Raw genomic sequence first — 17208 nt, 5'->3', positions numbered from 1 at the left:
GGCCAGGTCTGAACCCCTCACTCATCTGAGTGGACAGCCTTGGTTCCCAGACAGAGCTGTACGAGCACTGCCCAATGGAGAGGGTCCCCAAATGCAAGAGCGTGGCGGTAGCTAGCACCTGCACGGGGGTTAACTGCCAGAGGCCACCCTGCCCACCTCCCCAGCACACACAGCCTCGCTCCCCCTAGTTTGGGAGAGTATCATTTTGAGGGACATTTTTATAACTGTTATGTACATGTTTATGTAGAAAATTTGGAAAATACAAAAAACTGTAAAGAAAATAAAAGCCCTTTGTACCAACATCAAGAGATAAGCACAGTTGACATTTTGGTGTGTATCTTTCTAGCCTTTTTTTCTCAGCACGTACCTATTTTAAATGGGATCACATTGTATTTGCAGTCGTATATTCTTTTTTCAGTTAACACGACTAGATCTATTTTCCAGACCTTTAAATGCCAAACCTAGAACCTGGCCAAGTGGAAGTTGGTCAGTTTTCTGGGGCCAGAGGCTCCCCTGCCAGCCCCACCAGTCCATCAGGACCTCGGCCCTGAGCCCAGCTGATGCCTTCAGCCTACCCGGGTCCATCCCCTAGTATCTGCCCCCTAGTCCGTGGTTTGCCCCCCAGTCTGCAGCTGCCACGCGTGTCTGTGCGTGTCTGTGTCTGTGCATGTGTCTCCGTGTGTGTTGCACACAGGCTGGGTGGTTCAGGTCTGTTCACCATTCCTAGACAGGATGTGGAACTGAGGTATTTGGGGTATGCAAGAGGGTGGATGTTTATGCTTACATAGGACAATGGAATTCATAAACACATCCTCTAAATAGTTCCAGCCTTCTACCACCAAAGATTTCTTTAATTACCACGCCCCAGCCTATTTGGAAAGCTCTTTGTCTGCCAGACAAAGGTCGTTGTCACATAACCCCCTTTCCTATTTTTTATGAACCTCAGAGGTTTGTGCTGCCTGTCAGGGCTGTGGGCAGCGTGAGGTCACCAGCATTCAGCACCCAAACGACCTGGATGCAGACTGAGGGCAAAGAAGCTCCACGTTGCAGCCGGCCCACAGCCTTATCCACGAGACTTCGTGAAATGTTACCATTGTTCAGACTCCTGTGTCTGCCTCCTTGGGTGACTGGGGAGAGGTTAGGGCTACCTGGATGGTGGCAGAGGAAGACAAAGTGGTGATAGCAGGAACAGAGGCCAGCCTGGCATTTTCTGCCGGTGGTCCTGAAGTCTGAGCCCTTGCCCGGGCTGCACCTGCCGATGCTGCTCTTTGGTGATCAGCTCTTACCTACACTGGCCACAGGTGGTGTGGCTGCCAGAGAGTTTCTCTGATCTCCCTACCCCCTCCCCAGCCCCCACCTTCCTCCATCTGCCCACCCCCCATCCAACCCACCCTGGCTTTAGCATGGGTGAATCAAGTGGCTTTGCATGAGGCCTGAGGCCAGTCCTGCTTCCACACTTACTACCTGTGTGACTTTGAGCAATTTACTTCCATTTTCAGAGCCCGCATTTTCACACCTGTGAAAGGGCTCTTATAAACCCTCTCATGATTGCTGCGAAGATTAAATGAGACAATGTAGAAAGTCCTAGTATACAGCTTCCTCTCGTTACCTTGGCTGCATCATTTCCCAGGAAAGTTTCAAATCTGCCTCACACTTCAAACTTCCCCAAGTCGTAGATTGGCCTCCGCATTGGAGAGAGGAGAGAGAAGACCAGGGTGACAGGATTGAAAACGCCATGTCTCCCACCTGCCTTCCAGGAACTGTCTCAGGATCCCTCCCTGCACCACCTGCTGTTTTCTTTGCTGGAGCATCAGGAGCTTTCTTGCTTCAGTTCTAGAAACGCTCAGCCATCGCCTCTTCCAGTGCAGCCGCTCCCTCCTCCTCCCTGGTCTCTCTTTGCGGGACTCCCATCAGACTCTGCTCCTCCGACAGAGCTTTCTGTTTCCTCCTCCGTGGGTCTCCTAATTCTTGCTCAGCTCCTGCCTTATTGTCTGCGCTGGCACCTGACTATTTCCCCAGCTGTGTCCTCTTCTGCCCAGTTCTGCTGTTCAGCCACGGCTCAGCCTGGCCGCTGGAGCGTTCTGTTGTTCCAGTCTAATCACTATATGTTTCGTTTTAGCATCTCTGTTTCTTTCAAACTTCCTGTGTTTTCACAAAAGCCTATTTTTGCTTCACAGACTCTGTTCCTTCTCTTAATAGCTTTAAAGACCTGTTTTTTTAAATTGTTCTCTAAAATGTACATAACACAAATTTACCATTTTAATCATTTTTTAAGTGCACAGTTCAGTGGCATTAAGTGCGTTCACGTTGCTGCGCAACGATCACCTCCGTCTATCTCCAGAGCTTTGTCATCTTTGCAAACTGAAACTCCGTGTCCATTAAGCAGTGACTCCCCATTCTCTTCCTCCCCAGCCCCCGGCAACCACTGTCCCACTGTCTCTATGAATGTGGCTAGTCCAGGAACCTCACGTCAGTGGGACTATACAGTGTTTGTCCTTTTGTGTCTGGCTTATGTCACTTAGCATCATGTTTTCAAGGTTCATCCACGCTGTAGCGTGTGTCAGAATTTCCTTCCTTTTGAAGGCAGAGTAATAATCCATTGTATGTATATACCACATTTTTTTCATCCATGAACATTTGGGATTTCACCTTTCAGCCATTGTGAGTAATGCTACTGTGAACTGTGAAAACAAGTGAGTCAAAATCAAAGTTCTTGGGATTCACCTGTAATCCCAGCACTTTGGGAGGCCCGAGTGGGAAGATTGCTTGAGGCCAGGAGTTTGAGACCAGCCTGGAAAACATAATGAGAACCTGTATCTAAAAAAAAATAATAATAATTAAAAAGTTAAAAATTTGGCTGAATGTGTTGTCATGCACCCAAAGTCCCAGCTACTTGGGAGGCTGAGGTGGGAGCATTCCAGGAGTTTGAGGTTACAGTGAGCTATGATGACAACACTGAGCTATAGCCTGGGCAACAGAGTGAGACCCTATTTCTTAAAAAAAAAAAAAAAAAAACTAAGTTGTTGGAACTTTAAATTATTTTAAGCCTTGAAGGAATGTGATGATGGGACCTGAGTCACTAACAAACAGCTGTAACCTAGGCAGCTGTAACCTTTGTTTCCCTAATTATAGGTTAGCCTTTTTTCCTTTACCTGCACTGTCCTGTAAAATGTTGTAAAAGACTAACAGGCACCGGAGAAGACCCCTTCCCTCTTTACTGCTGATCTTCATTATAGATTAACTTCCCCTTCTTCTCTTACACAGAGACCTCCCGACTGTCATATTGTCTAAGATGGAATGTTAAGTATACTCTTTTAAATTGGACAAAGAAAACAAACGAGCTGCAACTAATCAAAATACTGTAACCATAAACCAATTTTGTATGGGAAATGTAATTCTGCTGATTTCTTTGTTTTCTACCCACATAAAAGTGAGACCTTTACTTTTCGGCCTCAGAGCAGTGATCCCATTTCTTTGGAGTCTGTGTTTCCCAGATGGCACCTGAGCTTTGCACTTGAATGAACTCTTTCAGACTGGATTCATGTGCAGAAAGCCCCCCAGCTGGTCCCTCTCCCAGGAAAGCGCTCAGAGAGGGTTGGTTATTATTATTGTCCCTCCTGGCACTGGACTTTCTCTTATATTTGGTAAACTGAACCTATAAGCCACCTTCAGTTGGAACAGCCTTCTGCAGGGCCCCACGCATATACCTGATTCTGGGGCTCTCAGCTTGGTGGAAGTGTCACTTCCACCATGATAAGCTGTCCCCACACAAGCACCAAGGCTGCAGCTCTTTGCATGGATGCACTCTGACCTCCCATGGGGCCACAGGGCTTCAGCCTCCACTCACTGCTGCCCCAGCATCTGAAGAGTCTCTTTTCTTGCTTTGCAGCTCAGCTCTGCATTTTGAAATTTTTTAAATACTATGTTTTATCAAGCACATCTATATGCTTGAAGCATATAGGGAAGCATATAGGGACTTCCCAGTGAGCTCAGTTGATCAGCTTAACCAGAAGTGTCACCAAGTTTTTCTTTCTTTCTTCATATTTCAAATATATTTTGGCCATAATAGATCATATGTTGAGGGTTATTTAGTTTCTCTAGTTGTGGTGTGAGCCCATGTACAGGGGCAGGGCCTGTGAGAAGACATGAGTGGGCCTGGGCTGAGGGTGACCAAAGGGGACACAGGGCGGAAGGAGTCTGGGTGTGGAGGGAAGTGAGTCTGAGGAGGAAGCCCAGGGTGGGACAGATGTGGTCTCCCCAGACACAGTGTCAGCCACCACCGCTGGCAGACAGCTGGAGCCCTGCCAGCCTGTCCTCCCACCAGGCTCAGGCACTCACGGATGTGCACCCTGGACGGAAAGTGCCGGCCACACTGCTGCACAGCCCACCCGGCCTGCCTCGTGTGTCCTCCTGACTGCAAATTCCTTGCGCCAGGCTCTCCCTGGAGAAACAAGTGGTGTGAGAGGGGTTGTGGGGCGTGGGCCCTGCACAGCCCTGGGGATGATCGAGAGAAAGAAAGGCCACAAATGTGAACGTAAGAGGTCAAGTCAGAAGAACCTGGAGAGACAACTGGGCTCCCAGAGTCTGGAGGCTCAGAGATACCATGTCCATCTCTGTGCTCATCCGTCCATCCATCCATCATCACACTCACTTTCTCAGAAGTGGTCCCAGCCTATGGAGGGAGGGGTCTCATCAATACCTGGCCAAGGCCCAAGGGCAGCTCCAACCCCGGGGAGACGTGACCAAGTAGAGTAGAACGAGTTCTGGCCTAGAACTCAAGAGCCCTGGGTCCTCCTCGTGGCTCTGCTGCGAGCTAGCTGTGCAAGCCAGGTCATGTGGCTTGACCATTCTGGACCTCAGTCTCCTCACCTGTAAAACGGGGACAGCTGGACCAGAAGGTAGGTGGAGGCTCTCCAGGCCTAACATTCCACAGCTGACCATTTGGTCCCTGATGTCACAATACAGAGCTGGCTTGTGATTGGCTAATAGCCTTGCCCTGCTCTGCTGTTCTCTCGGTCATGGGAACAAGATGGACACTGGACCTTCCCTGCTTGTGCTCCTCTGTTACGGGCAGCTCTTGCCATGGCTCAGGGTCAACAGTGATCACAGCATAGGTTGGCTGGGACCTGAAGGAGCATGGGACCAGACGAGGGGCTGGGCAGGGCAGGCCCCTCCCAGGACAACTCGGTGTCCATCTCCTTCCCCGCAGGTGACTTCTACAATGAGACCGAAGCAAAGATATTCCTGCAGCTTTATGACCAAACAGCCCAGGTTGTGTTGAACCAGTTCATGGAGGCTACTTGGAACTATGTCACCAATATCACCAAGAAAAATCAGGAGGAGATGGTGTGGTACCACCTCCACCCCAGCCCCTTCCTCCTTGCTCTTTCTCAGGGGTCTTAGGAGTATGGGGGACCACACCTCCTGCTCACATTCAGAGCTCCGGGAAGAGGGGAGCCCCAAAGTACACGTCAAGGCAGGCTGCAGGCTCCAGGTCTCTTGCTGGCCCTAAACTTTCTCTGAGCAAGAATCTCTTGCTTCTTTTCCCTTGTGAATTTCACCTCCTTGCTTTTAAGGACCAGGCTTCCTCCCTCTCCTTCTTAGCAAATCTTCAATGATCCTGGACCCTTGATGTGGGCTTAGGGAGTGTGTTGAAGCACCACAGCCCTGGAGTTCAATGTGGAAAACTTACCCTTCCCCCAGCCTCCCCCACCTACAAATATGGTGACCCTCTTTCCAGCTGCGCAAGGACATGGAGAGATCCAAGTTCATGGTGTACTTTGGCACCCGGGCCCGCCTGTTTAAGATTGCCCAGTTCCAGGACCCGGCCGTGAAGCGCATGCTGAGTAAGCTGCAGGACATAGGCAAGGCGGCCTTGCCCGAGGACGAGCTCCAGGAGGTGATGGACGGAGCCCCCCCTGGCCTCCAGGCACTTGCTCCCCTGCCCCAGGGGTGGGTGGGTTGGGCCTGGTCGTGGAGCCAGAGTGTCTGGGGCAGGAGGGAGGCTGGAGGACGGGGCAGGACCAGAACTTCCTCTGGGGGAGGAGGTGGGGGGTTCCTTCAGCCAAGCTCACCTCTCCTGGCTGGTGGGGCTAGCGCTGGGGATGGGTCAAGGGTATGGGCCTGCCCTGGGTGACACCTGCCCCTCCAGTACAACAAGCTTCTGGCCTACATGGAGACCACGTACAGTATGGCCCAGGTGTGCCTGAATGAGGGGCCCTGCCTGCCTCTGGAGCCTGGTGAGCACCCAAGCCCTGCCCCCCCAGCTGCAAAGTGTCCAGCACCAGGCCCTCCCACGGGCCCACCAACTTCCAACAGCACTCTCTTGCTGGGGGCATCCAGGGCGGATGAGGGCAGAGGCAGGTGGCAGTGGGTCCTACACGGCTCCTTTTCTGGGAACAGACCTCGAAGAAGTCATGGCCACCTCCAGGGACCAGAAGGAGCTGCTGTGGGCCTGGGAGGGCTGGCGGGACGCCGTGTGCCGTGAGATCCGCACCGTCTTTGAGCAATACGTGGAGCTCAGCAACAAGGCCGCGCAGCTCGACGGTGAGCGGATGGAACCCACGCAGGTCTTGGGGCGGTGCCAAGGAAGGGACGAAGCTGAGTCTGCCGAGGCAAGGGCAGTCGTAGGGCCCCAGGGACAGCAACCGTGAGCCCTGCAGCTGGGCTCCCCAGACACTTATAGAGCACCTACTGTGTGCTGGGTGCTGGGGTGCTCCGAAGACACATAGGGGAAAGGACAGACGGGAGCCCACCTTCTTGGCCTGCAGTCCCGTGGGGAGACAGACCACACTCATGTAAACTCGCGTCTCTGACTATCGCTGGGTGATGCCAAGTAGGAAGCTGCCGCTGCAACAGAAAGAGGTCATAGATGGCCCCTCTGCCATGTGTCCAAGGCCTGACAGGGGACAAGAGTCAGGCAGGGGAGAGATAAAAAAGCACCCTAGGCAAAAGCTCCGTGGGCAAGGGTGCCAGGTCTGAAAGCAGCTGTGAGGCAGGGCCATGGGTGAGGCAGGGCTCAGGCGGGGTGAGAGAGCACTAGGGCCTCCAGGCCTGGTGAGCAGCTCGGGTTATGGACTTCGCTTGGCGCTTTTCCATTCTGGTCTGATTCAACACAGGCGGTGGCCTTGGGAGGTATTCTCCCTGTTTTACAGATGTAGACCCAGGGTCAGGGAGGCTGAGTGGCTTCCCCGGAAGGGGCCTGGGTCTCCTGCCTGCCAGGCCAGGGCTAAAGGGTGAGGAGGTGAGCACCTAGGGAGTCTTCTCTCCTGCCCTAGGTTACAAAGACATGGGGGCCTCGTGGCGCTCCCAGTACGAGTCTGACACCCTGGAGCAAGACCTGGAGCAGCTCTACGAGGAGCTGCAGCCGTTCTACCTGAACCTGCACGCCTACATGCGCCGGGCCCTGCACCGCCGCTATGGGCCCAATGTCATCAACCTGAGGGGGCCCATCCCTGCCCACCTCCTGGGTGAGGGCCCTGCAGTGGCAAAGGTGGGCGCCCAGTGAGGGGAGAGACTGTCTCTCGTCTCCTCTTAGCTCCCCACCTCCCCTTCCAGGGAACATGTGGGCCCAGTCCTGGGTCAACATCTTAGACCTGGTCCTGCCCTTCCTGAAGAAGACCCCCGAGGACATCACGGAGATCATGAAAGGCCAGGTCAGTGCTTGGCCTTTGTCTGTCCTGCCCCTTGGCCCGTCTGGGCAAGCAGGGCAGCACCCCATGCAGCCCCTCCCCAACAGCACTGGAGGCCAGAGAAAATGTTTCAAGAGGCTGAAAACTTCTTTACTTCCTTGGGGCTGCTGCCCGCCCCACCCGGTTTCTGGAGAAAGTCGATGCTGGAGAGGCCACCAGACGGGCGGGAAGTGTAGTGCCAAGCCTCTGCCTGGAACTTCTACAAAGACGATGACTTCAGGTGCTCAGACGGCACCACACTCCCGGCCCTCTCCTGCTCTCCCCTGTCTGCCCGTCTTAGGAGGTGTGGGCAAGGAGTGGGCAGGGGCAGCAGGACAGGGGAGGAGAAGTGGGTCCGGAACACAGAAGGAGAGGCAGGTGTGAGGGCAAAAGGCTTGGTCCCAGGCTGGATATGGGGTCCGTTTGGTCTCCAGCCCGATCGCCCCAATCCCTTCATGGAGTCTGAATGGGGAAGCCTCCCACCCTTCCCGGGGCACCCCCAGGCCTCTAGACTCCTGCCCTTTGCCCCCAGGATAAAGAAGTGCACCGAGGTGACCATAGAAGACCTGCTCTCCATCTTCCACCAGATGGGCCACATCCAGTACTTCCTGCAGTATAAGAACCTCTCTGTAATCTTCCGCTCAGGAGCCAACCCAGCCTTTGAAGAGGCCGTGGGGTCGGTGATCACCCTCTCGGTCTCCTCCCACAAGCACCTGCTCAACAGAGGCCTGCTCAGCTTCCAGCACCAGGACGCAGGTGACGGGGACCAAGAGCCCAGTGGGAGGACAGCCCGAGCTGAGGGGGCGCAGCTGGGGGCGGGGGCTCGGCAGGGCGCAGCCCTTGGGCAAGGCTACAGGGAGAGAGCCCAGGAGCTGCCTCCTGACTGCCCCACTCTCCCCAGAGGAGGAGATCAACTTCCTGATGAGCATCGCCCTGGGGAAGATTGCCTTCATCCCCTTCAGCTACCTCATGGATCTGTTTCGCTGGAAGGTCTTTGACGGCACCATCAGGAAGAACATCTACAACCAGGAGTGGTGAAACCTCAGGTGGGCTGGCCAGCTGCTCTGGGCTCTGGTTCCCATCACACACCCTGAGAGCAGAGTGGGGCGGCCAGTGCTGGTGGCCTGGGGGCCTGGGGAAGCCCCAGGGCAGTGTGGGCTGTTTGCCACCACCAGACAGAAGCACCCGTAGTGCAGAGGATGGAGCCGGCACAGGCAACCGTGAGGCCGCATGAGTCCGGCACCAGCCCTGAGCAGGTCTCTGCACCTCTCTAGGCTGCAGTCTCCTCGTCTGTGAAAAGCAGACTCTGGCAGTGGCCCCGCCTGCTCCCTGGGTGTCTGGGGAGCTCCCATGATGGTTGTAACCGGGTTTCTCTACACACAGAACCCTGAGGCCCTCCTGCACGCACCTCCCATCCGACCCCTGGCCACTGATTAGATAATAAATGCCTGTGACCAGGGCTTCTCCGCATCCACCAGGCACCAGACTGACCAGCTCAAGTCTGCTGGTCACAGTGTGGTTTGGGGCCACCACGCGTGGCCTGCTGGCTCGCACCAGGCCCTTATGTTTATTTGACCTTTTACGACCACCTTGTGTCACGGTCATTCAAGATGTTCCTCTCACAGAAGAAGAAGCCAAAGCTCAGAGAGGTCCCAAAACCAGCCCAAGGTCACACAGCAGCCCAGCGGGTGGCAGAGCTGAGCACTCTTCCCTTTGTCCTCTCGCCTCTCACCCCCTGACTTCAGGACGGGTCTCATTGGTGGGGTCGGCACAGTCTTGACCTCGTGCTCCTCCAAGGGCCCCCCTTTCCTCACTGGCCGTCTGAGGTACTTGCAGGGACCTCTGTCAGCCATGGCCACCCGCCAGCTGACAGCGCCCGGGGCTGAGTGAGAGGGACGGCGACTCCCTGGGCCTTGAACAGAGAGGCCCTTGGTCCCTCAACCACAAGAGGAAGCTCCTGACACTGTAGAGCCCAGAGGATGGTTTGGAGGCTCCAGTGAGCCAACGATAAAACCACGAACCTTTTCACAGACTTTGTCTTACCCCCAAGATTTTACAGAAAACACTTGACAACAAGGCTCAGCAATGATCAGCAACTTCCCGACTGCACTGTTCAGAGGCACAAAACCAGACCTTCAGTTATCAGGGTCTGCCAGCGACTAGCTGTGTTCCACAGCCAGTGCCCTGATCCCCAAACCTTGGTTTCCTCATCTGCAAAATGGGATTAATAGTAGTTCTACCCCACAGGGATGTCACTGCGTTTTCTTTTTAGCTTTTTTTTGGTTGTGTTTTGTTTTGTTTTGTTTTTGGAGACAGAGTCTCTTTCTCTGCCATCCCGGCCAGAGAGCAGTGGTGTCATCCTAGCTCACAGCAACCTCAAACTCCTGGGCTCAGTGATCCTCCTGCCTCAGCCTCCCAAGTAGCTGGGACTACAGGCACGTTCCACCATGCCTGGCTAGTTTTTTTCCTTTTTTTAGTAGAGATGGGTTCTTGCTCTTGCTCAGGCTGATCCTGAACTCCTGAGCTTAAGTGAGCCTCCCGCCTCGGCCTCCCAGAGTGCTAGGATTACAGGCGTGAGCCACCGCACTTGGCAAGCACTTCTTACTTGATTTATTGGTCTACAGTCTGTCCCCCACCATTAAGATGCAAGCAAAGACCTTTCCTGTTCCCTCTGATCCCTCCCCAGAGGCCAGGGTGGTGCTGCGTGTGTGAGGGGCTCAGCGAGGTTCCTAGCACTGAGGATGTGCTCAGTCGGTGTTAACTGCTATCATTTTATCTGATTCCCAGCCCCATGTGTTTTCATTTGTGGAATCAATAAAAATGCTTTAAGTGTCCTCCGCATGCCAGGTCCGGCTTTGATGGACACGCAAGTGCTCCAAAAAGGAAAAGGCTCTGAGAGCCCACCAGGCGCACTGTCAAGCCCCGTCTTTCCCCTGCCAGGTTGAGGTACCAGGGCATCTGCCCCCCCATTCCTCGCTCAGAGGAGGACTTTGATCCAGGTGCCAAGTTCCACATTTCTGCCAGTGTGGCCTACATACGGTAAAGGTCTGGGCCCTGTCGGCAGAGCCAGTTCTGGGCGCTGGGAGTTGGGAGATACGGGAGCTGGGCCGAGAATTCCCAGGAAGGCCCTGGGTTCACACGTGACCTGCATGCCTGCCCACCTCCTCCTGTCGCCTGCACAGCCTTCTGAGGACCATGCCATGGAATCCTTTGAGCTTTTACATTAGATCCTGTGCAGGGGGCAAGAGCTGGTAGGACTGTTCTAGACCCTGTGTTCTAGACCAGCTCAAGGCCGGGGGGCCTTGCCCAGGGAGCCTCCTACACCCAGGCTGTGATACTGACATGGGCCCTCGTGGCCACTGCATGTCAGAGCTGCCTGGTCCTACGTGGCTCTGGGCTTCCTGCTCCTGGTCTCTGCCCTCCAGCCTGTCCCTCCCGCTTCTCTACCCAGGTACTTCCTCAGCCTAGTGCTCCAGTTCCAGTTCCATGAAGCGCTGTGCAAGGCCGCAGGTCACAGGGGCCCGCTGCACCGGTGTGACATCTGTAACTCCAAGATAGCTGGGAAACTCCTGGGGTGAGTGCCCTCCTCATTTGTCCTCAGCCCCACCCCGCCCCCGCCATCTCCCTTTTGGGAAGACCTGCTCCAGGCTTCCTCTCCTCACCTGGCCACCCTGGGTACCCTGAGCAAGTCTTCACTGCACTTATATTCCAATGGAAGTTCTTCCTCATATCGGACTGCAGTCTCTCCTACATTAATCAAAGCCCATTTACTCTTCTGAGTCCCCTGTAGTCAGAGACACTGTTTAGCCCCTTCTGCTAACACACACATGTGTACACGCACATACTCACATATCCCAGTAAATCAAACTGTCCCAGAGGGGAAGCCAGCACTGGAGTTCTGCCTCAGCCTTCCATCTTCCATCTGAACCCCCTCATTCTTTCCTTGTGAAGTGCTTACCTATCCTCTCAGCTGTGTTTGATGCACCCTTGGGTGCACTCTGCTTCCCCCACCGCTTCTTGGAGGCACCGTGACCCGGTTCCCAGGCTGATCCAGGCTGCTTTCATACCAGCCTCGTGGCATGCTTCTGGTCTGACTGTGGTCCACTTTGACCCTGCAATCGTTTTTTCCTGCATGTGGTATTCAGCCTATCCTTTCCATGTCTACCTCTGTGGCGAGGATTTTTGGTCCTGAAGCAAATCTGGAGGGGATGGGGGACCCGAGCTGAAAATATAAAGCATTTGCTATTAATACTACAGGCTGGGCTCTCTGATGAGCACTCTCACCGTGTTTCATGTTAGTACTGCTTAACTTTGCCAAATGGATATTATCATTCACCTTTTACAAATGAGGAAACTGAAGCTAAGGGAGTTGATATGATTGTGTATCACTTATCTATCAAGAAGCACAGTCATGCTTTGAACCCAGAACTGACACCAGAACACGTTATCTTTCACTCTGCTGCCTCCATCAAAGAATAGAGACCCTGGTGAGATTAGATCCAGGTCTACTGGTTCCAAGATCAGTGCTCCACCCACGGAGATGTGGAGCCCACCTACTAACTTGGTCTTTCCCCTGTTGAATTTCAACTAATTTCAATAGGTCCATTTCCCTAATTGGTCAAGGTCATTTTGAGTTTTATTCCTGTCCCCCAGAGGATTAACACTGCCACATCATTTAGTATCCTTTGCAAATTTCATGAGCATATTTGTGATTGCACCATGCAGCTTGTCTGTGACCATCAGGCCAGATGGGATTGCAGGACTGATCCCCTACGCTTTGCTGGTGGGGCGGGCTGCATCTTGCCTGACTATCGTCTCCCGAGTATATTTGCTCTTCCCTCCTTTCCCATCACAGGGCTTTATTCTAGTTGACTGCCTAGGTTTGAGCTTTTCTGAATGTGCTGAATATAAGGGCACCTCTCTGCTCTCTGGCTGCCCGTCATTTATTCATTCAGCAAACATTTGCTTGTGCCCATGGGGACCAGGTGCTCTATGTCCAGCAGGGGCAAAGGGACCACGGGATAAATAGTTCCATAATACAAGAAAAGAGCCAGAGTAGTAGAAAAGGGCTTTGGTGAATGCAGAGAGGGTTAGGATGTCGTGCCAGGGGACAAGGAGGGGTCCGTGTCTCCAAAGGCAGGCATGCAAGAAATAGCAGATGTTTGTTTTCATTATATCAACTCACTTGTAACTCCCACTTTCTCCCATCTGACTGGTGGGGCATTTGACTTCAGTCATTCTCATCACTTCCCGCCCCCACCCCGCCCAGGGTGTGCAAGACTCCCAGGGTCTGATTTGGCACCAAAGCATGTGGTCAGTCAGTCATCTCTCGTCACGCATCGCTGTCCAGACCCCTGGTCAGGGAAGACCCTGAATTCCAGGCTTAGGACCTTGAACGCCATTTTCGGGGCAGCGGACAGAGGAGAGGTTTCTGAGAAAGGGGCGTATCATGAGTTTTGGGAAGGATGAAATGGCAGCAGAGTGGAATGTGATCTGTGCAGGAGAGAGGGGAGGCGAGTGCTTGCAGGGGAAAAAGAAAAGGAGAGGATTCTTGGCTGCTCTTCTGCCTGATATATCTTAAAAGTTGATTTTGCTACTTTTGACTCATCCTCCCAAATGCGATGGTTGTGGGCCAGGCTCTGGGCTGGTTCTTCTGGGAATGGAAGAGGATGAACTGGACCTGGTCTGAGTTTCCAAAGTTCCCCAGCCTCACTCAGCCAGCCGTGGTGGGCCTGACCTTGTCCCTGGGCATGTTGTTGTCACTCTGGGCTTGAGGGCTTCATCAGCACCCGGTTGCCACCTTTGCAGCTCTCCGGTCTCACGTGCTGCCCACGTGGGCTGTTGGCTGGGCTTTGGTCAAATATCTTGCCCTGCCCTGCCTGAAGGACTATTTCTAAACCAGCAGATTTTCAGTGGTTGAGGCTTTTCCCCTACTAGGTTCTTCTTTTTACCCAGGAGCCAGTGTCTGATAAAATCCTCTTACCTAGAGTTAGTTGTGGTTTTTCTTCCCCAGTCGTTTCTGCCAAGGATCCCCTGACCTTTAGCTTCCCTACCTCATTCTTTCCCAGTTGCTTATTAACTGATATGTATAAGTCTTTGCAAGCTACAAAGCCCTCCTTCATCATTATGTGACTTGGTCCTCACCACAATGAAGGGCAGGTATCATGGCACCCATTTTACTGATGAGGAAACTGAGGCTGAGAGAGGTTAAGTTGTTTGCCTGAGACTATGCAGTCCATAAGCGGCACTGCTGAGTAGGTCTTAAACCTGGGCCCTGTTGGTCTAGATCCCACACCGTGACCTCTGGGCCTCTAAGCCCAGCCTTTCTCCTGGTCAGACCAGGGAACAATAGATTGAGAAGGATCAACATCTGGCCACTGCTGCCTCCGCAGGGGGCCCTGGGGTGGGTGGGGAGGCCTGGAGCCCTGGCTTCAGTACACCCGGTACTCCCACCGTGAGTGCAAGGGTCCAAACCTGAGACTCGACTACGTGCCCCCAAGTGCCGTGTGTGCCTTGAGACAGAGGCGACATTTGTGTGGCACTGCAGGTGCAGGTGGTGCGCAGGACAGCTCCCACGCTCACGGTCTCTCTAATCCTCTCATACCCTCCCTGTGAGACCAGAAAGGGCCGAAGGGCTGCCTCTACCTACTGACTAGGGCACCTCACAGGAAACAGTGTCTCAAGACTTTATGCCTACTGAGTCCAGGAGAACAATAGCAATTGCAATAGTACCAGTACTAGCAATAATAATAATCATAGTAGGCCAGGTGTAGTGGCTCATGCCTATAGTTCCAGCACTTTGGGAGGCCATGGCAGGAGGATCTCTTGAGCCTGTGAGTTTGATGTTGAAGTGAGCTATCATGACGCCACCACACACTAGCCAGGGCAACAGAGCGAGACCCTGTCTCAAAAAAAAAAAAATAATAATAATAATCACAGTAGTACCAGTACTAGGAATAATAATAACAGCCGCAGTAGTTAACACTTACTGCCTGCGTACAACGCTCCGAGTACTATGCTAATTTCATCATCGCAATGACCCTATGAGGTAGGTACCGTTATTATCTCTGTTCTACTATGGAAACTGAGACTCAGAAAGGTTAAGTTACTTGCCCAAGGTCCCACAACTACTAAGTGACAGCGCTGAGATTTGAACCCAGATTAGTCTTATTTCAAAGCTTGTGGTTGTATCCACCATACTGAGCTCTGTGGGAAGATTCTGACCAGCCAAGCCCTGGGGCTGGGGATGGACATGCTGAGGGTCCCAGTAGCACTGGCTGATGCCCCCACACAGCCTCACAGATGCACCCACATCCCCAGGGATGCCCTAAAGCTGGGCTCGAGCAAGCCCTGGCCAGAGGTCCTACAGAAGCTGACCGGGGAGTCCAGCGTGTCTACAAAGGCCCTCATGGCCTACTTCAGACCCCTGCTGAACTGGCTGGTGATTGAGAACGTGCAGCAGGGGGAGATCCTGGGCTGGCCAGACTTCAGCTGTTCCTTTGAAGGTTTGATAATCCCGCCCTGGTCCCAGGTCTAGGCCAGCCCCAACCCCACCCTACCCTGCCCTGGGCCAGTCCCTACCCCAACCCAGCCTTAACCCCAGCTCATCGAAGACCCGGCTTGAACCAGCACAGCACTGCTGCTGTGTGCCCCTGCCTGAACTAGGCCTGGTGTAGCTTCAACCAAGACCACCGCCCGTGCCCCCGCCCCTGGCTCAGCTGCTTCCTTGCACACTAACCAGCGAGGCTGCCAGGCTGGCATCTGAGCAGAGGGTCAGCATCATGCCTCCTGACCCTTGCCTGGCGGTGTACATAGCCCTATCTGTGCCCATGTCCTCTCTTCCTCCTACTCCTCTTTCTCACCCTCCTTCCAGGGCCATGCCCTCACCTTCAGCTTGGCAGGTAGATGCCTGAGGCTAAGGGAGAAGGCCAGTGGCAGTCAGATCCTCACTGACAGCCACAGGGGACCCCAGGGCTCCCTCTCTACTTTCACCTGCTCTATGAGGCTCCCATGTCTTCCACAAAAAAAGACGCAGACAAAGCGACATTCCTGAATCTGCGGCTGGACCCTGACCAGGCCAAGTTTGGTCAGTGGCTGCTGCTGATCCTGAGCCTTGTCCTGTTCGTGGTGGCCCTGGGACTGGCCTACAGGCTGTATTTAGTGGAAAAACAGTCACTGGCCCAAGATGAGATGCTATTCAGCTCACTGTTCACTTCCTACTTCCTGGGCATGACCATGGAGCCCCAGAAGGTTGCCAAAAGACAGTGGCTACTGCTGGGCCTCTGTGTCTTCCTGACGCTGTGCTCAATCAGCCTGACCATTTGGATTTTCACACATCATGGCGGGAAGCCTCCAAGGATGAGCACTGAATGGTGGAGCTGGTACTAAACAACACTGAGACTGGTGAGGCTGGAGGGCAGAAAGGGGGCAGCCAAGTTAGAGAGGGTTGGGGGACAGAGCGGGGGACAGCCTGCCTGCACAGTGCCCAGCTGTGATTAAGTGCAGCTGTGGCAGATCTGGGTACATGTGACATTGTAACTGTGCGTTTGCAAACTTATGTACATGAGGCCATGTGTATGGGCGACTGACTCTGTGTGATTCCATGTGTGCCCTGGGTTCCAAGCCGACCTCCTTCCCCTAGAGGTTCAGGAACTACGGTTGTAGTGACCCGGTGTCTGTGTCCCTCCAACCCAGCCCCTACCCCAAAGTCATGCCCAGAACTGGTTCTTCACATAGCTTTGTTTTCTTCAAGAGCTCAGCTTTGGGGTTTGACTGGGGTTGCAGTACCCAAGGAATCTCCACTATGGTTAAAAAAAGGCCCTGTTTCAGTCCCCTTATAAAATGTACCCAAATAGATCTAGACATTTCTTTATGAATCAGCCGTGCTCAGTGTATGAGCACCATGCCGTGTACCAGCTAGCCACATCTCTCTGTTGATCCTCTGGCTTGCCCTGTGGCAGGCTGCATAATTCAGCCCCAAAAAGCTCTTTGCTGGCCAACTGAGATGCAAGTAACCCCACAAACTGCCCCATGGCTCTCCCTGCCCCAGCCCAGGCCCTCCCAAATGGAGACAGTGGGTAACTGGGCACTGAGCCAGGCTTGATTAATGATTGACTTCTTTAATATTTAAACAAAGCTCATCTCCAGCCACTCTGCTCCGGAGATGGCCTTGTTCAACACACACACCTGCTGCCTGGCCCGTTGCCCTGGGGAGCGAGCATAGGGCAAACAGCACCTTTTCAGGCTCAGTGGGGGAGGGGGAGGACAGAAAGGCGAGCACTGCAGGAGGATATTTGGGAAATTAGTGCTCTAGGAATAAGCCTGGGAAAAGAAGGGGAAGACCTCTGCCCCAACCCCTCCTAGCCCTTTCTCACCAGCCTGGGTCTGCCTACCACAGGATGCCATACCCAATATTTGGTGACTCACAGAGTCTGGATTGAGGTCCCAGGGGCTTCTGGAGAGCCTGGAAGTCACTGGCTGTCAGAGGATAGGGAAGACTTGAGAGGAAATGGTATTGCAGCCAGTAAGCACAGAGAAG

The 17208-nt window shown here is 53.7% G+C and overlaps 1 protein-coding gene across 1 annotated transcript; it reads left to right on the top strand.

The window, feature by feature from the left end:
- The first annotated feature begins 5029 nt into the window (after positions 1-5029).
- LOC105822587 (angiotensin-converting enzyme-like) lies at positions 5030-16058 on the top strand. Its single transcript, XM_012659593.1, is given in 14 exon segments — positions 5030-5114; positions 5210-5346; positions 5741-5899; positions 6152-6239; positions 6403-6546; positions 7278-7469; positions 7558-7655; positions 7739-7911; positions 8203-8426; positions 8572-8716; positions 10611-10709; positions 11122-11244; positions 14991-15175; positions 15706-16058. Coding segments are annotated over 14 exon segments (2205 nt in total).
- The last annotated feature ends 1150 nt before the right edge of the window (positions 16059-17208 follow it).

This window comes from Propithecus coquereli, unplaced genomic scaffold (assembly GCF_000956105.1).
Source record: "Propithecus coquereli isolate 6110/MARCELLA unplaced genomic scaffold, Pcoq_1.0 Scaffold119, whole genome shotgun sequence".
NCBI lineage: Eukaryota > Metazoa > Chordata > Mammalia > Primates > Indriidae > Propithecus > Propithecus coquereli.
This window is presented reverse-complemented; position numbering and strand designations above follow the sequence as displayed.